This window comes from Lepus europaeus, chromosome 1, assembly GCF_033115175.1.
Source record: "Lepus europaeus isolate LE1 chromosome 1, mLepTim1.pri, whole genome shotgun sequence".
NCBI lineage: Eukaryota > Metazoa > Chordata > Mammalia > Lagomorpha > Leporidae > Lepus > Lepus europaeus.
This window is the reverse complement of record NC_084827.1, coordinates 13,466,949-13,487,335: the sequence shown is the minus strand read 5'-3', so window position 1 is coordinate 13,487,335 and position 20,387 is coordinate 13,466,949. Positions and strand designations below refer to the sequence as shown.

The window sequence follows — 20,387 nt, the reverse complement described above, 5'->3', positions numbered from 1 at the left end:
AGTTACTATCTTATTGGAGTGTTTGTCAAACAGCTGGGAAATAATATGCAGACCACATTTAAAGGTGAATGATAATTGGCCTTACCAGAAGGTGGACACTATCCAGGGCACTTGGATTAACTTACCTGCCACAGAGGCTCTGTGGTCCCACTCTCTGGAATGTGAGGGACACCTAGTATTTTTGTCTCAAAATTAGACAGTGCCATTGTTGGATTACATATGAAATCTCTTAAACTTTCTTTTCACCAGAGTTGATAGTAATTGCTAGATGTTCTTGTTCCAGTGAGTCACATGGTCCTGTTTCTCTTTTTTTTCTTAATTATATAGCTTCTTCATAGGGTTCTTGTAGCTGAAGTAAATGCTCTTCAGGGCATGGCAGCCATAGGACAGAGGCCTCTACTGATGGAGGTAAGCAATTACATATTGATTATATCTTAGTTTTAAACTTTTAACTATTGAATAGACAAAATCTTAAATTGACTTAAATTAGTTAGTAAACTACTTAAAAGACTGAACTTTATTCTTTCCCTTTTGATTTTATTTTTATAAATGGAACTGAAGTAATGTCTAATATGCTGAAGAAACATTTCTGCTATTTATTAGGGATTTGCAGCCTGACTGTATTGATAGTAGACTTCACTTGTCCTTGTCAGTGTGGGAGGGCTGCCTGTTCACACAGTGAGGAGTTTGGGTAAGCGTTCAGGTGGGAAGAACCGTATACACAAACACATAGCTGACCACATCAAAGGAAGAGGCAAAGAAATAAAATGTGTATCAAGGAAGCTTGCCATTGAACTTAGGGTTTAGACAGTTCTAGTGCTCTGGAGAAGGTATAAGTAGACAATTGCAAAGAGAAGGAGATAGGGTTAAAAAGCTTATTTCCACTTCTGTCTCCTGCCTTTCCTGTACACACACACACACACACCCCTATTGTTTTTCATAGCTCTGGCTCACAGAATAGCATGAAAAAGTATCTACTGCCTGACATGCATATAGTAGTTTCCAAATAAATGGTTTCTTAGTAACTGGCAGTGTTGAAAATAGGAACCTGTTCATAACAGATATTATTTGCTGTGTGTTAACCTTGTGATTCAATCTCTGTGGCTTTAGGAAATCAGCACTATTCTTCAGTATGTGGTAGGAAGAAACAAATTGCTGCAGTGTCTTCATGCAAAGCGCCATGCCCTGGAGTCATGGAGGCAACTGGTGGAAATTATACTGACAGCTTGTCCCCAGGACCTCATTCAGGCAGAGGACAGACAACTGATTATTCGTGACATTTTACAAGATGTGCATGACAAGGTGACACTTTCCAGACTGCCTTATACTGCTGGACAAATACAGATACCATTTAAGCAAAAAGATTGTGGCACCCTAAATTTTTTCCATTTTAGGTTAGGGGTAGAATAGGGCTGTATAATACCAGTGTTAAAACTTTCCTTGAAAAAAGAGATTAATTCTGTACAATAGTGGCTCTCAACCAGACTGTGTATCAGAATTGTCTAGGGAGTCTTGTAAAAATACACACAGCAGCTCCCACCCCAGTCCTGCTAAGTGGGACTTTTTGCAGGAGACCATTTACGTGATCTCTGAATAAATACATACACCTCACTGAGGAATTCTGATCGGCAGCCCTTCTGGTTGAGAACACTGGTCACCCTTCATCACTCAGTAGTCCCTTGTCTGCCGTTTTCTGTCCATTGTTTGATTATCTACAGTCAAGAAGAGGAAGAAGGGTGAGTACAGTACAGTAAGATTTTCAGAGAGTCCACATTCATGGAACTTTTGCTATAGTGTATTGGTAAAACTATTTTATTAGTTACTGACCTCTTACTATGCCTAGTTTATCAAACTTTATCATAGGAATGTATGTACAGAAAAAAAAAATACATGGTATATATAGGATTTGAGGCTTTGGGCATCACCTGGGAGTCTTGGAACATATCCCCCAAGGATGGGAGTGGATACTATATTTAAATTTGTCCGTGTATATTAGCTTTTTTTTCTTTTTCACAATTCTTTTTTGTTGTTTGTGAAGATTCACTTATTTGTGTGTGAAAGGCAGAGTTACAGATAAAGAGGGAGAAACGGAAAGACCTTCCATCCACTGGTTCATTTTCAAATGGCCACAGTGGCAAAGACTGGGCCAGTGTCTCTCATGTGGGTACTGGGGCCCAAGGACTTGGGCAGTCTGCTGCTGCTTTCTGAGGTGCATTAGCAGGAAGCAGGATTGGAAGTAGAGTAGCCAGGGCTTGAACTGGCACCCGTATGGGATGTCGACGTCACATGCAGCAACTTAACCTGCTGTGCCGCAACCCTGGCCCCTTAATTCTTACATTGTTACAGTGTTGAAAAGCTAAATGTATATAAAACTTTTTGTTGATCCGAGCTAAAACAGTGATCCTCACTCTCGTTTTCCTTTGGCTTTAAGATACTGGATGACGAGGCAGCGCAGGAGTTAATGCCAGTGGTTGCTGGTGCTGTCTTCACCCTGACTGCTCACCTAAGCCAAGCCGTCCGCACGGAACAGAAGCAGACGTTAGTCTCAGGAGCCGGAGAGGCCCATTATGCTTTTATGCTTGACAATTTTGCCTCACCATCTTCAGCAGAGAACCCACCAGTGGGTTTTGCTTCTATTGGAGATTCTTCGCTTCACATCATATTGAAGAAACTATTAGACTTCATTTTGAAGACAGGTTTTTTTCAGCTGAATGCTCTATACATTACAACTTGGTATTGTTTTGACTTTCACTGTAAAAAAGTGTTCACTTGACTCCATCCGTGTCTCCTCTCCCTAGGTGGAGGATTCCAGCGAGTGCGGACTCATCTGTATGGCTCTCTGCTGTATTACTTACAGATTGCCCAGAGACCAGATGAACCTGACACCTTAGAAGCAGGTAGAATAGGACTGATTCTTCATCTTGTTTTTTAGAGATGATTGCTTTAAAAAAAAAGGTCACATCTTCTGACTAAGCACATCTGTAATAAATGAGCTGATACAATCATTAAAGTGTGTCCTCTAACCTGGAGGGAGAATGTATGGTTTTTAAGGGTTATGATGACAGTGCATTGCTACTGTTAAAAAGAAAAAAATTCTAAAATAAAACTGTAAGCTTTATATACTTTTGTAACTCCCTCACTTGCCTCCAATCCTACTGATCAATATGTTGTCCATAAAGTGTACTGTATTTTTCTTCCCTTTGTACTAAACTGTAGTACATATGTAATATATTATTCCATATAGAATAATACATATGGAATAATACATCCATTTCAAATAGATATAACTTTTTTAAGACTTATTTATTTACTTAAAAGTCAGAATTACACAGAGAGAGAAGGACAGGCAGAGAGGGAGAGGTTTGCCATCCACTGGTTCACTCCTTAGATGGCCGCAATGGCTGGAGCTGCACCGATCCAAAGCCAGGAGCCAGGAACTTCTTCAGGTCTCCTATGTGGGAGCAAGGGCCCAAGGACTTGGGCCATCTTCTACTGCTTTCCCAGACCATAGCAGAGCTGTGGATCGGAAGTGGAGCAGCTGGGACTAGAACCAGCGCCCATATGGGATGCTGGCACTTTAGGCGGCGGCTTTACCTGCTGTGCCACAGCGCCAGCCCTAGATGTAACATTTAACCATTTTCCTTATTCATGAGCACTTAAATTTTGTCTAATTTTTCACTGTCATGAAAGTGCTGTATCAAGTAATTCGTTCATATGCTTGCATTTCTCAGGAAGGATGCTTTATGATCGAATTTCCACATCAAATAGAGTTTGCTCATTTTTATTTGAACAGGTTATATCAGATGGCCTTCTAAATAGGCACTACCAGTGTAAATTCTTTAACAGTATACAAAAATCTTTTTATACTGGTAGGAGATTTTCTTTGAACAAATTCCAAAGCTTAGAATTTCTTGGTCAAAAGATAGACATATTTTAAACAGTATTGATAAATGCTGGTCTCTAAAATGTAATTAGCATCTATAATGGAAAAAAAATAATCTAGGGGCCAGCGCTGTGTCATAGCATGTAAAGCCGCCACCTGCAGTACCAGCATCCCATATGGGCGCCAGTTCGAGACCCGGCTGCTCCACTTCCGATCCAGCTCTCTGCTGTGGCCTGGGAAAGTAGTAGAAGATGGCCCAAGTGCTTGGGCCCCCGCACCCATGTGGGAGACCCAGAAGAAGCTCCTGGCCGTGGCTTTGGATTGGCACAGCTCCAGCCATTGCGGCCATCTGGGGTGTGAACCAGCAGAAGGAAGACCTCTCTCTCTGCCTCTCTCTGCCTCTCCTCTCTCTGTGTAATTGTGACTTTCAAGTAAAATAAATAAATCTTTAAAAATAAAAAAAAGAAGCAATCGATCTACTTCTGAATTTAAAAAAAAAAAAAAAAGAAAAACCTGGAATCTTTGGTTCCCAGATAGGAAAAATATTTTTAACTGTTCAGCAGACTGTTGAACATTACTCTATGCCTGAGTTATTCTGCTGTTCCTTAAGAACATGCTGGAATCACCTTCTGGTAGTAGACGTTTTTGTACCCTTCTCATTTATGAGTGTTTGTCATTTTGTACAGATTCTTAACCACTACATATGTAAGGAATAGTGTATTTCATATTATCCTTGTAGTGGTTATATATTATGCCATGTAGTACCTTAGGAAGAACAGCCAAATGATAAATCTATAGAAAGTGTAGTACCCATTTAAATGATGCGTAACAATGTTTTCAATGTCAGGAAAAACAACAGAATAATTCAGAAAGACGTTTTAAACAAACATGAACTTTTTTTTTTTTTTTTTTTTTTTTTTTTTAAGATGTGTTTATTTTTTTGAAAGTCAGAGTTACACAGAGAAGGTAGGCAGAGAGAGAGAGAAGATCTTCTATCCACTGGTTGACTCTCCAGTTGGTCCCAATGGCCGGAGCTGAGCCAATCCAAAGCCAGGTGCCAGGAGCCTCCTCCGGGTCTCCCATGTGGATACAGGAGCCCACGGTCTTAGGCCATCTTCCACTGTTTTCCCAGGCTATAGCAGAGGGCTGCATCGGAAGTGGAGTAGCCGCGACTTGAACCGGTGCCCGTATGGGATGCCTGCACTATAATAAGCAGCGCTTTACCCGTTACACCACAGTGCCGGCTCCACGGGAGCCTTTTCTGAAAAGATAATGGTGTGGGCCTTTGCACAAGTGCTGCTTGCAATGTCTGCATCCCATATTCCAGTGTGTCTTTAGTCTTGGCTTTAAGTAGTTAAATCCCTGCGACCACAAGTGAGAGCTGGATTGAGTTATGGGCTCCTGGCTACAGTCTGTCCCAGTCCTGGTTGCTGTGGGCATTTCGGGATTGAGCCAGTGAATTGAAGATCTCTATTTGTCTTTCTGTCTCTGCCTTTCAACTAAAATTAAATAAATTTTAGAGATAAAAAGAGTTATAGTGGAACTTCCCCATTCCAAACATTGTCCACATTCTTCTCATTTTTTGGGGAAAATGTATTTATTTATTTGAAAGGCAGAGTTACAGATAGACAGAGACAGAGAGAAAGGTCTTCCATCCGCTGATTCACTCTCCAAATGGCCACTACAGCCGCAGCTGGGCTGGTCTGAAGCCAGGAGCCTGGAACCTCTTCTGGATCTGTCTCACGGAGTAAGGATCCAAGGACTTGGGCCATCCTCTCCTGCTTTCCTGGGCTGTGGTCGAGAGCTGGATCATCCTCTCCTGCTTCCCTGGGCTGTGGTTGAGAGCTGAATGGGAAGTGGAGCAGCCAGGACTTGAGTCTGCACCGTGCTGGCACTGCAGGTGGTGCTTTATCGACTGTGCCACAGGGCTGGCCCTTCTTTTTTTTTTTTTTTTTTTTATATTCATTTAGTTGAATTGGCATAATCACTGCTTAACCACTAAGTGAAGCTATTAAAAACATGCTGTTTATGAGAAGTTAGCAAGAGGGCAATTTGAAAACATACATGTAGGGTACAATACCTGCAACACCAGCATCCCTTATGAGTGCTGGTTCAAGTCTTGGCTGCTCCACTTCCAACACAGCACCCTGCTAATGTGCTTGGGAAAGCAGCAGAAGATGGCCCAAGTGCTTGGACGCCTGCATCCCAATGGGAGACCCAGAGGAAGCTCCTGACTCCTGCCTTCAGCCTGGCTCAGCCCATCTGTTGCAGCCATTTGGAGAATGACCCAAGGGATGGAATATCTCTCTGTCTCCCTCTCTCTCTTTCTGTAAAAGTTAATCTTTAAAAAAATAAAAACCAAAGTTCTATGTAGTAGTTAGGAAAAGAAATGAGATTGGTTTAAAATATGGGTTATTGCTTTATTTAATATATTTAGAAACTTTTCTAAGAGGTTTACATGAATCATAAAATGTGTTATCATGCCATTAATTATCATTGTATATTTAAATTACCTTTATAATGTGTGTGCTTTTTATTTTTAATAAGTATTTTGACCAAAAAAATCAGTAGTCTGATATGTTGGATAATTTTATCCACATTTTACTTGATTTGACCTGGCTAAATTCTCTAGATCTCAATAAAATCAGATTGGTCAGCAGGATAATTAGAGCATACTGTTTCTCTTAGAGTCTCATAATTCATTTTGATTTCTTTAAGAACATCTTTTCCTGATTCTGTTATTTTAGTGTCTATTCATGAAATATGTACTTTGTGTTCTTTAAAAGGTCATGTGGCTTTACTCATTGGTTAGTGGGCCTTTGTGTACATTCAGTAATGCAAGGATTTTTTTGTTGTGTATGAGGCATAATTGCTCACTTACTCATTTTTATTGGAATATGCTTTCTATTTTAACTCCTTAGCTAAAAAAACAATGTGGGAAAGGCTGACGGCCCCTGAAGATGTGTTTAGTAAATTACAGCGAGAAAATGTAGCTATCATTGAGAGCTATGGTGCTGCCCTCATGGAGGTAGTCTGTCGAGATGCTTGTGACGGTCATGAGATTGGAAGGGTAAAGTACTTCTTGTTTGCTATTATAACGGAATATGTATTTTGACTTACTAAGCTATAAACTGAATCAGCTTTTGAAATGTATTACATATTGAGCACTTTCTGTAACAGATAATTTGCTTATTTGATAGGGACTTCTGTTTTGTTTATTCATATTTTTTAAAGATTTTATTTATTTACTTGAGAAGTTAGTGTTACAGAGAGAGAGAGAGAGACAGAGACAGAGAGAAAGGTATTCCATCCACTGGTTCACCCCCCAGGCGACCAAAATGGCTACAGCTGAGCTGATCTGAAGCCAGGAGCTTCTTCTGGGTCTCCCACACAGATGCAGGGGCCCAAGCACTTGGACCATCTTCCACTGCTTTCCCAGGCTATAACAGAGAGCTGGACTGGAAGAGGAGCAGCTGGGACTTGAACTGGCGCCCATATGGGATCCCGGTGCCACAAGCGGAGGCCTAGCCCTCTACACCACGGTGCCATCCCCTGTTCATACATTTTGTTTAATTCTGTTTAGAATGTTAATTCTGAACTTCCTTTCAGAATCACCTCTTTTGAGGTTGGCTAGGGTAATAACATTGATGAAAACAATAGAGATACTGCCTAAAAATGATTTATCCAGAATGCTGGATAAATTGCCTTTACACTGAGTTTGTCTTTCTCTGCCTAAATCTTTGTGAGTGGGAACTTGCATTTATAGTTCTTTACAATATTGTGACATCCTAGAGATAACACTGAGAAGATGATTTTCTCCCAGTGGAAAATTATGTAGCAGTCAATCATGTTTTTGAAGACCACGGAAATAATGGGTTTTAGAAAGAGGATATACATGTAGTAATTTCTGTTATGTTTGAAAAATCCTTAAATTATTTTTAGACATTAAAAAAAATAAGCAAAAAACCCAAAAAACACTGGGAAGAGATAGACCAAAAAGGATGAACTGTTTTCATTAGATCTTATACTTCTCATATAGTTTTCTAGGCTTTCTGTACTGAGTACGTAAAACTGTACAATTAGAAAAAACAGCTATTTTTCAAAACTTCTTTAATAAGTGATGTCTAGATGATGGTAAAATATAGTCAGTGTCATTATCTTAATGTGTAGGTTTTGTTTTAGAAATACAATTTTACTGTGAAAATTTTCCTCTTATTAATGAATTGAGATTCTGAACCCATACATACAGTTTTCAACTTTAAAAAAAAATAACGAAATTTTGTTGCAAGCAACAATTCTCATGAGAAAAGTTCTAAATATTTGCAGATAAAGACAGTTACTGTCGTTGATCTTGTAAGTGAGCTCCACATTTTAGACTTTGTTTTGCTGTCCCTTCAGATGCTGGCCCTGGCTCTCCTGGACCGGATCGTCTCTGTGGACAAGCAGCAGCAGTGGCTTCTGTATCTTTCCAACAGTGGCTATCTGAAGGTCCTTGTGGACAGCCTGGTAGAAGATGACCGTACTTTACAGAGTTTGCTCACTCCACAACCCCCCCTTTTGAAAGCCCTCTATACTTATGAATCCAAAATGGTAAGGCCTTGTGAATGCCACTTGGTTATTTCTTCTTGGGACTGTAGATATATAAAGAGAATTTATGTGACATACGTTTTGATGATTGTCTTCTATTATACAAGCTGTTATCAGTTTTGAGGAGTTTTGCATTTGGGGATCTGTGTCCACTGAATGTGTGAAAGATGGATTGAAGTGGTCTTGGCAGGCTAGCTTGGTGATGGGGCTGCTTAGTCAGGTCACTGGTGCTCCCTGTGGAGGCAGCAGTAAAATTCGCTCTGCATTAGCTGTTTGTTGAGAATTCCAGTGTTCTGGCTTGTACTTTAAATGCAGAATTTTCAGTACAGATACATTGGCTCGGGCTCTATTTCCTTTTCTCTAAATCTGTTTTAATTTTGGTTCCTCCTGGTTGACCTTAACATGAATATCACAATAACGGAAGCACAGAAGTCTTAGATTCTTCTGTAACTCCTTTGTCTTTGTTTATTCATTGATCTGGCAAGTATTCACTGAGTACCCAGTATGTGCCATGCATGGCACTGGGGACTACAGACACAGCTGTGAGCAAAACAGAAATTTCTCTGCCCACATGATAATGACAGAAACTATTTTAGTTGATTTTTTAATTCACACAAGGCCCCATTTGCATTCAGTGTAAATATGTTGTACCTCTAATTCCTTATAAAAATTCCAGAAAGGCAGTATATTGTGCCCAGATAGTCAGCCCAGAGTTTCTTTTCAATGGTGATCAAAGATGGGAAATATACCCTGAGAGAGTCTCATTTCTGTGTGAGGTCCTCTCTGTGATTTCAGTACTGCTTTTTCTTCTGTGACTTCTTAGGCATTTCTCACAAGAGTGGCTAAGATACAGCAAGGAGCTTTAGAGCTGCTGAGATCTGGAGTGATCGTGAGACTAGCACAATGCCAAGTCTATGACATGCGCCCAGAAATGGACCCACAAGGGTAAGTGTCCATATAGGCCAGTCTGATTAAAGTCTGAGTAAAAGGTTACTAAGGAAATAACAAACATCATTTTCCCACTGGTTTATAGCTCTGTGTGGTATTCTGTCATCTTGATTTTTTTTGTTTGTGTGTTTGGTTATATTTCCCTGTCATTCCTAATAAATGGAAATTGTTTGTAATAACAAAAAGTGAATAGGGGCCTAATGCTTTCCATTTTAGATCAATAATACAAGAGAGAATGTGGGAAAGAATTTTGTTATTAAATGTGTTCCTTCCCCACATTCTTTTCTTTTTTTAAGATTTTATTATTTATTTGGAAGGCAGAGTTACAGAGAGGCATAGAGAGAGAGAGGTCTTTCATCTGCTGGTTTACTCTTTGCTCCCCAGATGCCCGCAGAGGCTTTTACCCACTATGCCACAGCCCCAGCCGCACCTTATTTTCTTATTCAATAGAACTACTTGTTTTCTGTTAAAGTGGTCTTTTGAAGTATTACAGTGAAATTATAATTTGTTACAGATTTCAAATTCTTGATGATTTGGATAAGATTTCGAGGTTTATGATTTTTTCCCCTCATTTGGACATTTTACTTCCTGGTAAATTATAAATCTTTAGATGACATTGTTTTCCAGTATTAGTAATTTCTCAGTTAAATTTTAATACAAAAGCTTTGATTTGAATATTTTTTTTCATCTGTGTGACTGCAGCAGGTACTTAGGGCACTCGTGTAGGAGATTCAGATAGAGTTCCAGGCTCCTGGCTTCAGCCTGGTCCAGCCTGTCTAGTGCAGCCGTCCTTTCAAATAAATACAGTTCTTAAATAAAAAGCCAAGAGATTTTATAGCCTCATTTTAACTTTTAATTTTCTATAATGGACAGTGTGTGTTCATTTTTGGCATAGCTATTGGAGGGGGAAATTTGGGCGAAGTAGCTTGTTTTTATCTATTTCTTACAGCCTCTATGGCCCAATGAAACATTTAGAGAAGAATCAATATGTTTGGGAAGTTTTAAACATTGGCTTTCCAATTATGCAGGCTTTTCTGTGTAAGAGTTTTCAAAATTAACACTTTTTTTTTTACTAAGATATAGATTTATATTTTTAATTTATATAAATTTATTTGAAAGAGACTAAAATCTTCCATCTGCTGGTTCATTCCCCCAGTGCCTACAACAACCAGAAGCCAGCTACTCAACTGGGTGTCCCACATTGTTGATAAGGACCCAACCACTTAAGCTGTCCCCTGCCTCCTCCATGTCCACATGAGCAGGAAGCTAGAGCCAGGAGGGAGACTGGGACTTGAATCCAGGGACGCCCATCTATGGGATGAGGGTGTCCTAAGAGACATCTTTCACTGTTGTGCCAAAAGCCTGCCTCCAAATGGATAGTTTTTTGAATCACTGATAATCCAAGCAGAGTAATCAGCAGCTTCATATTTTAGTTAGCTGGCTGTTATTCATTAGCCATGTAAAAGGTAGTTGTTAAGAATATATCTCAAGAGCAGGGATTGTGGTACAGTGGCTCAGGCTGCTGCTTGCGTTGCCCACATCCCTCATCAGAGAGCTTAGGATCAAGTCCTCCCTGCTTCTGATTCCAGCTTCTGCTAATGGACACCCTGGGAGGCAGCAGGTGCTGATGACTCAAGTCCCTGTGTCCTGCCCCCCAAGGGAGGCCCAGATGGAGTTTCCTGCTCCTGACTTCAGCCTGACCCAGTCCTGGTTGTTGTGGGCATTTGGGGAGTGAAACAGCAGATAGAAGATAAAGAATGCATGATTGCTTGCTCTTTTTCTTTGCCTTTTAAATAAATAAAAATAAATGAACTTTTTAAAAAGAAGACTATACCTTATTCCTTACTTGTTGGAATGTTGCTCTCTCCTTGCTCGTTGACATGAATCAAGGATGTTTGGCATGAGAGATCACCCAGTGTTCATCCCTACGCCGGTGGATCGCTACCGTCAGATCCTCCTTCCAGCCCTCCAGCTGTGCCAGGTCATCCTCACATCCAGTATGGCCCAGCACTTGCAGGCAGCAGGGCAGGTAAGGTGCATCCTTTGTTTAGGAATCTATACCGAGCAGAGATAGGTATAAAAAACAGGCCCCCAGGTGGGCGTTGTGGCACAGCAGCTTAAGCTGCCTGCATCCCATCTCGGAGTGGCAGTTCGAGTCCTGGCTGCTCCGCTTCTGAACCAGCTCACTGAAAGTGCACCCCGGAAGCAGCAGAAGGATGGCTGTGGTACTTGGGGCATTGCCACCAACTAGGGACACCTAGGTGGAGCTCCTGGCTCCTGGCTTTGGACTGGCACAACCCTGTCTCTTTTTCCTTCTGTCACTCTGCCTTTTGGATACCTTCATAAACAAACAAATCTTTTTTGTTTTTTAAGATTTATTTTTATTTATTTGAAAGAATTACAGAGAGAGGTAGAGACAGAGACAGAGAGTTCTTCCATCTGTTGATTCACTCCTCAAATGGCCGCAAAGGCCAGACCTGGGCCGGTCTGAAGCCAGGAGATTCTTCCAGGTCTCCCATTTGGGCACAGGCACCCAAGGATTTAGGCCATCCTCCACTGCTTTCCTAGACCATAGCAGGGAGCTGGAGGAACTGGCTTGAAAGTGGAGCAGTGGGACTTGAACTAGATCCCATATGGAAAGCCGGTGTTGCAAGCCAGGGCTTTAACCTGCCATGCTACAGTGCTGGCCCCAAATAAACAAAGTTCTTAAAAATAACTAAATAAGGAAACAGGCTCCTGTACTTTACTCTGATTTTGCTTTGGATTTTGTCTTTGATCTGTTTCTGTATTCTGGTTTGAATAAAACACTGTAATTAATTAGGAAAATCATGAAATGGAGAGCAAGTGATTGAAACTTGCTCTTTTATAAGTGAAAACAGTTATAATGAGGACAAGCTGGCTTTCAAGATGTAATTTAATCAGATTTATTCAGAGAGGTGTGTGTTGTGCTTTGCAGAAAATACTGAATATAGATGATAACGCAGTAATTTAAAGAAATGAATTTTTTAATCAAATTTTTTTCTTTAAACACCAGAGATTATTGTATTTCGATGAAACCTTCAATCAGACATATGTACTTGTTTTTATACTTTAACGAGAGAATTAGTCAAAAACTTTTGTTATTGTTTTCATGTTATTGTAGTCAGTTTCGTGGAGCAGCTCCTTAATTCAGTAGTCATTTACCTACCTACTTATTTTAAGTTCTTGTGCTAGGGGTCATATAATGGTTTTAACACAGTAGTTATAAATTATATTACCTATTAAACTCTTCTACAGCAGCCTTTAAATGCTTGATTTGTAAATTTTAATATGATCCTTATCTTTAGATTTCTTGTGGATTTTAGTGTAATTGCTTCCTGAAAAAATAAACTTACATGTAGGAAACAACCTCTGATTCTTTCTGACGCTGAATTACATGCTTCAGTATTGTTGCAATGCATTTATAATAAAATTTTCTCTTCTTCCTCCTCTGTTTCTCCTCCTTCTCCATTGCCTAGGTGTTGCAGTTTCTCATTTCGCATTCAGACACCATCCAAGCCATTCTGCGCTGTCAGGATGTTAGTGCTGGGTCTTTGCAGGAGCTGGCTCTGCTGACAGGAATTATAAGTAAAGCCGCCCTTCCTGGTGAGTTGATTGTGCTGAATGGACTGATTTATTTGAGAGGCAGAGAGAGAGAGAGAGAGAGATCTCCCATCTGCTGGTTCATTCCCCAGGTGGCCACAACAGCTGGCGCTGGGCCGATCTGAAGCCAGGAGCCAGGAGCTTCTCCCTGGTCTCCTCGAGGGTGCAGGGGCCCAAGGAGTTGGGCCATCTTCTCTGCTTCCCCAGGTCATAGCAGAGAGCTGGGTCAGAAGTGGAGCAGCGAGTCTTGACTTGGCGCCCTTATGGGATGTTGGCACTGCAAACAGCAGCTTTACCTGCTAAACCACAGCGCCGGCCCCCTGAATGGACTTTTAACAATCCTTCACTGACTGATATACTTGATAGATACATGTGCTCATTATAAAGAAGTTTAACAAAGTTATGCTACCTGGAAATTAACTAATGTTAGCATCTGATCAATATCATTTCTTTTTCTCCTTTTAAAATAAAAACAAAACAAAAAACAGGGCAGCCACTGTGGCATAGCAGGTAAGGCCACCTGTGTTGCCGTTATCCTGTGTGGGCACTGGTAAATATATCTTTCTCTCTCTCATCCCTCGCTTCTCTCTCTGTCATCTCTGCCTTTCAAATAAATAAATAAACAAACAAACAAAGTTTTTAAAACAAGATTTATTTATTTCATTTGAAAGGCAGAGTTAGAGAGAGAGAGGTCTTCCATCTACTGATTGACTCCCAAATGGGCACAGAGCCAGAGCTGGGCTGCTCCGAAGCCTGGAGCTTTCTTCGGTTCTCCCACATGGGTGCAGGGGCCCAACTACTTGGGCCGTTCTCCACTGCTTCCCCAGGTGCATTAGTAGGGAACTGGATTGGAAGTAGAGCAGTGGGGACTTGAACTGGTGCCCACATGGGATGTTGGCACCACAGTGCCTGCCCCAGTCAGTATCTTTTCAAACATTGCTCTATGTATATGGGACATAACAGATGTTACTTATGAGAGTGGAATTGCCTTTTACATGCTATTTTAGAAAATATTTAATTTTATTTGAATTTAACAGATTTGAAAAAACTTACTAATGAGAAACAGGAGGAATTACTGGATTCTAGATAACTGTTTCTTTGCTACTGAATACAGAAATATTTGCTCTTAAAAAATCACTATAATTCAGAAAAAAAGATTATGAACAATTATTGATATGATTTGATCACTTTTTTCTCCATGTAATCTCTATTATGTGTAATCTTAGAATCATTTAACTCCCTCATGTGAAAGATGAAGTGATAATTTTTTAAAATGTTTATTTTCATTTGCTTGAGAGGCAGAGTCACATACACACAAATCCAGAGAGAGACAGAGAGAGAGAGAGAGATCTTCCATCCTTAATCACTCCCCAAATTTCCACAAAAGCCAGGGCTGGGCCAGCCCAAAGCCGGAAACCTGGAACTCCAGCCAGGTCTTCCACATGGGTGGCAGGGGTCCATGTACTGTCATGTGCTGCTTCCTAGCTTGCATTAGCAGGAAGTTTACTTGAAAGTGGAGTAGCTGGGACTAGAACCAAGAACTCTGATAGCGGATGTGGGCGTCCCCAGCAGAGTGTTAACCCACAGCACTGCAACACCCACCCCCTATGATGAATTTTTTTGTTCTGCCTCTTCCACCTTCAGATTGTTTGTTTATATCATTTTTATTTTGTTAAGTTTTATAACATTTACACTCAGTCCTGCAAACACAAAGTGTCCTCAGCTGTTAGTGATAGTGGTATTTTTACATGGATTCACTGCAAAACACCACTTCTTCCTTTATTTTGATTTAGATCTTGGTATTTTTAATTTATAATATATCCCTCTGCTCAAGAAGAAAAAATACCTGGAATTCTCTAATGTAAGAATATCTAAAGGTTGCCTTGTTCTTTGGCAACGTCATGACCAATTATGATTTTTTTTTTTTTTTTGACAGGCAGAGTGGACAGTGAGAGAGAAAGAGAGAAAGGTCTTCCTTTTGCCGTTGGTTCACCCTCCAATGGCCACCGCGGTAGGTGCGCTGCGGCCGGCGCACCGCGCTGATCCGATGGCAGGAGCCAGGTACTTATCCTGGTCTCCCATGTGGGTGCAGAGCCCAAGCACTTGGGCCATCCTCCACTGCACTCCCTGACCACAGCAGAGAGCTGGCCTGGAAGAGGGGCAACCGGGACAGGATCGCTGCCCCGACCGGGACTAGAACCTGGTGTGCCGTCGCCGCAAGGCGGAGGATTAGCCTAGTGAGCTGCGGCACCGGCTCAATTATGATTTTTTTTAAAGATTTATTATTTTATTTTCAAAGAGTTAGGCAGAGAGAGAAGGAGAGGCAGAGAGAGTGGTCTTCATCCGCTGGTTCACTTCCCAGTTGGCTGTGAGGCCGGAGCTGCTGACCTCACAGGTGGCAGTTTAACCTGCTGCGCCACAACACTGGCCCCAGTGTTTGATATTTTTAAAGAGATGAAAGAGAAAGTATTTACTGTTGAATTTAGAAAGTTTTACTTTTTATCGAAATAAATTAAAGATTTTTTGAAAATTTTAAAAATGCCTTTTGAAATTAGTTTAATCTAGACTTTAGATTTCATCTAATTATACATGTGCTGATGTTACTAATTCATAAAAGGCACTTATAGTCTGTGAAATCATTTCTCAAAATAATTTCATGGAAAGATCTGTTCAGGCTCATAAAAACTAAAATATCAGATCCATGCTTCCTAGTTTTTTATGCTCTTATTATAAAGCTAAATTTAAAAGCATTCTAAATTTTATAGGTATATTAAGTGAACTTGATGTTGATGTAAATGAAGGATCGCTAATGGAGCTCCAGGGACATATTGGAAGATTCCAGGTAACTGTTTCTTACATCTTCAGATGGGCATTCTGCTTCCTAGATTAGGGCTACCTCTCTGAGCTGCTGTAATTCACTGTCTGAATAACATGCTAATATAGCTACTACTTGATTTTCCGACTTTGACTTTGCATAAAGGAGGATATGAGAATTTAGAGGTTTGTGTGTGTGTGTTTATAAGATTCATTTTATCTATTTGAAAGAGTTACAGAGAGAGTTAAGAGACAGAGAGGTCTTCATCTGTTGGTTCACTCCCCAAGTGGCTGCAACTGCTGGGGCTGAGCTGATCCGAAGCTATGAGCCAGGAGCTTCTTCTAGGTCTTCCGTATGGGTGCTGGGGCCCAAGCACCTGGACTGTCCACCACTGCTTTCCCAGGTGCATTAGCAGGGAGCTGTATCAGAAGTGGAGCAGCCATGACTGGAACCGACACCCATGTGGAATCCCAGCGCTGCTGGCCCCAAATTTAGAGGTGTTTTTGAGATTTGTTTATTTGAAAGGCAGAGTTACAGAGATGAGGAGGCAGAAAGAGAGAGATATCTTCCATCCACTGGTTCACTCCCCAAATGGCCGCAGTGTTTGGAGCTGAGCCGATCCAAAGCCAGGAGCCAGGAGCTTCTTTCGGGTCTCCCACATAGGTGCAGGGGCCCAAGCATTTGGGTCATCTTCTGCTGCTTTCCCAGTTGCATTAGCAGGGATCTTGATTGGAAGTGGAGCAGCCAGGTCTCAAACTGGCACCCATATGGGATGCTGGCACCACAGGCGGAGGATTAACCTATTGGACCACAGCGCCAGCCCCTAACATGGTACATTTTGACATCATACTGTCAGCTCTCCAGAAAGTGTTGTGCTCTTACTACAAAAACCACAAACCCTCGGTTTTTCAGTCTTCTAACTTTTTTCATTGGTTGGCTGAGTTAGTAGATGTCAGGTTACCTTACAGTGATCCCATTCTGCCGAGTTTGTTCTTTAGATTTCCTTCAAGAAAGGGACGTTGTTAATTTTAAACACATTCAGCTAGAAATCAACAAAATGTCTTTTTCTTTCTTAGCGCCAATGTTTGGGACTACTCGGTCGCTTTGGTGGCTCCGACAGACTGCGTCAGTTTAAATTTCAAGATGATAATGTGGAGGGAGATAGAGTGAGCAGGAAAGATGAGATTGAACTGGCTATGCAGCAGGTAAGGGGGTGAGAATTGGGGAGTATTCTGTAAGGTTTCTGAGGTTGGGGACAGTTTGTTAAGGGTAACAGATGTGAGTCATTTTACAAATTGATTCATAACCTTGTTCTCTTTTAAATCTAGATTTCTCTGGCTTTATGGCATTTTGGCAGCTAATATTTTTGTTACTGCTTTTCTTCCATTGCAGATTTGTGCCAATGTAATGGAATATTGCCAATCACTCATGTTACAGAGTTCTCCTACCTTCCAGCATGCTGTGTGTCTCTTCACCCCTAGCCTTTCAGAAACGGTTAACAGAGATGGATCACGGCAAGGTGAGTTCAGTCTTTTCTCAGTGGAACTAAGTTGCTGTGACTATGACACAGCTCTCTTATCTTGGCCTTAATGTGATATATTTTTTTTTCTTTACAAGTCAATAATGGAAAAATTTAAAAATGGCTTTTAAAAGAAGCTACGGGTGGGGTGGTGGCATTTGGCACAGCAGCCCAAGTTGTTGCTTGCAATACTTGCATCTTATATCAGAATTCCTGGCCTGGAGGCTCTTTCTGTTCCTGTGTGTCTCTTTCTGACTGCCTTTCAAATAAAAATGTAGGGGAAAAAGTATGAGAAGAACTATTGTCAGACCTAGGTGTAAAAAAGCTGAAAAGAATAGAGAAATTCAAGATTTCCTGAGGATAAGTGTGGAAGAGCCATGTGGGAGAGAACAGTTTTAAACACTACTTGAGATTCCAAAGAAATTCTCAGGGACTGGCGAGTAAGCTAGCTGGGTGAAAAATACAAAAATATAACAGATAGGTTTGTATGTTAAATCATGTTAAGCTGAATTCAGTGTCTAAATTAGGTTTTCTATTATAGTTCCAAATTTCTGTAGCAAAAGGGTGAAATTTAGGTCTTCAGCAAGCTAACTTAAGTATGTGATTTCCTAATGACCCAGCAGGAAGATTTGGAATACGGTTTGGTTAGAGCTGTTATCCTTGGTTGTGGTAATGGCGTGGACTGGTGGTGATTTCAGGAAGCCTCTGGTAATGTTCTAGTTAGTAGGATTAATTTTAATTGACATTATTCACATACAAAGAAATTGACCTATTTTAGGAATACAGTTTGAATAATTTTTGTAATTAAAATACAGATTTGTGAGCACTATAGCAGTCAAAATAGAGAAATAATTTCCTCTTTCTTAAAGGCTTCTCTTGCCCTGTTATATCTGATTACTTCCTTTGACTCCTGGCCCAGGCATCTACTGTTCTACCATTGGCAACAGTCGTTCTGCTTTTCCCACCAGTGTCTGTTCCTGTTGTGTTATTTGTAGGTTGTTTTCTGCTGTAGGGTGGGAAGGGGAGCAGGATTTCATCTGGTATGATCTGTTTGTCACATGTGGAAGAAGTCCTTAATTAAGCTAATAAGATAGCTTTACATAATACCTTTTATTCAGTGATTGGTTTGGAATAGTCTTAGGTGAGTATGTCTTAAAGAAATGTGGGAAATAGCTATAGATACTTATTAGAATTTGGGATAGGCATTTGGTACAGTGGTTAAGGTACTGCCTGGGGAAGCTGCCTCCCATTGCAGAGAGCCTGGATTTGAGTGTTGGCTGTGTTCCTGATTCAGCTTCTGCTACTGTGCACCCTGGGAGGTAACAATGATGGGTCAAGGACCTGGGTCCCTGCCAGCTACATGGAAGACCTGGATTGAGTTCTTGGCTCCTGCTTTGACCTGGCCCAGTCCTGTTGAGCATCTGGGACGTAAACCAGTAGATAGAGGAGTGCGTGCACTCTCTGTCTCTCTCCATTTCAAATAAATAGAAAATAAGTTTTTAAAAAAAGATTTATTGGCCGGCACCGTGGCTCACTTAGCTAATCCTCCGCCTGCAGCGCCGGCACCCCGGGTTCTAGTCCCGGTCTGGGCGCCAGATTCTATCCCGGTTGCCCCTCTTCCTGTCCAGCTCTCTGCTGTAGCCCGGGAAGGCAGTGGAGGATGGCCCAAGTGCTTGGGCCCTGCCACCTGCATGGGAGACCAGGAGGAAGCACCTGGCTCCTGGCTTCGGATCGGCGCAACACGCCAGCTGCAGCGGCCATTGGAGGGTGAACCAATGGTAAAGGAAGACCTTTCTCTCTGTCTTTCTCTCTCACTGTCTACTCTGCCTGTCAAAAATAAAAAAAATAAAAAAAGATTTATTGGCCGGCACTGCGGCTCAATAGGCTAATCCTCCGCCTGCGGCGCCGGCACACCGGGTTCTAGTCCCGGTCGGGATGCCAGATTCTGTCCTGGTTGCCCCTCTTCCAGGCCAGCTCTCTGCTGTGGCCCGGGAGTGCAGTGGAGGATGGCCCAAGTGCTTGGGCCCTGCACCCCATGGGAGACCAGGAGAAGCACCTGGCTCCTGGCTTCGGATCAGCATGGTGCGCTGGCTGCAGCGCTCAGCTACAGTGGCCATTGAGGGGGTGAACCAATGGAAAAAGGAAGACCTTTCTTTTTTTTTTTTTTTTTTTAACTTTTATTTAATGAATATAAATTTCCAGTGTACAGCTTATGGATTACAATGGCTTCCCCCTCCCATAACTTCCCTCCCACCCGCAACCCTCCCCACTCCCGCTCCCAGGAAGACCTTTCTGTCTGTCTCTCTCTCTGTCTCACTGTCCACTCTGCCTGTCAAAAAACAAAAAACCAAAAAACAACAACAAAAGATTTCTTGTTATATTCTATGTGATAAGTCATTTAGACTGGAAATAGGAAACAATTGCCAAGCCACTGTCTGCAGTATCCTCATCCTTATGGGTACCAGCTCGAGTCCCGGCTGCTCCACTTCGATCTCAGCTCCCTGCTAATGCTCCTGGGAAGGCAGTGGAAGATGGTCCAAATCCTTGGGCCTCTGCACCCACATGGTCCAGCCCTGGCCATTGCAACCATTTGGGGAGTGAACCAGCAGATGGAAGATTGATCTCTCTCTTTGTGTGTTTGTGTACGTGTCTCCCTTTCTCTAATTCTGACTTTACAATAAAAAATAAATCCCAAAAAAGGAAAGGCGAATCATTTCGCTATTCAAATGGAGTAGTTGTAGTAAAAGGCTTGTTAAAGTTTACATGCAGTTACATTTTTAAAATATTTCAGTTACTGTTCTCCCTGTTTCTTTGGAAGACTGTCTTTGAACTGGGAATTCAGTAGCCAGGAAGATACAGGCTAGAAGTGAGTCCATATGGGGTAGGTGTGTAGCACAGCAAGCTGGCCACCACTGTGATGCCTGCATTCCATATTGGGTTACCAGTTGGTTCCCAGGTACCTCCACTTCCACTCCAGCTTCCGGCTAGTGTATTCTAGGAGGCAGTGGATGGTG

The 20,387-nt window shown here is 41.6% G+C and overlaps 1 protein-coding gene across 2 annotated transcripts in view; it reads left to right on the top strand.

Moving 5' to 3' along the window:
* The window catches only part of NUP205 (nucleoporin 205), an 81,362-nt gene that overhangs the window by 52,194 nt on the left and 8,781 nt on the right, over positions 1–20,387 (top strand). For both annotated transcript variants that reach the window (XM_062195165.1, XM_062195197.1), the window contains exons 27-38: positions 328–408; positions 1,111–1,302; positions 2,432–2,696; positions 2,799–2,897; positions 6,805–6,953; positions 8,282–8,473; positions 9,294–9,415; positions 11,309–11,447; positions 12,916–13,042; positions 15,805–15,881; positions 16,931–17,059; positions 17,247–17,373. In XM_062195165.1, the coding sequence (XP_062051149.1) occupies positions 328–408; positions 1,111–1,302; positions 2,432–2,696; positions 2,799–2,897; positions 6,805–6,953; positions 8,282–8,473; positions 9,294–9,415; positions 11,309–11,447; positions 12,916–13,042; positions 15,805–15,881; positions 16,931–17,059; positions 17,247–17,373 (1,699 nt within the window). The remainder of the gene's footprint in view (positions 1–327; positions 409–1,110; positions 1,303–2,431; positions 2,697–2,798; positions 2,898–6,804; positions 6,954–8,281; positions 8,474–9,293; positions 9,416–11,308; positions 11,448–12,915; positions 13,043–15,804; positions 15,882–16,930; positions 17,060–17,246; positions 17,374–20,387) is intronic.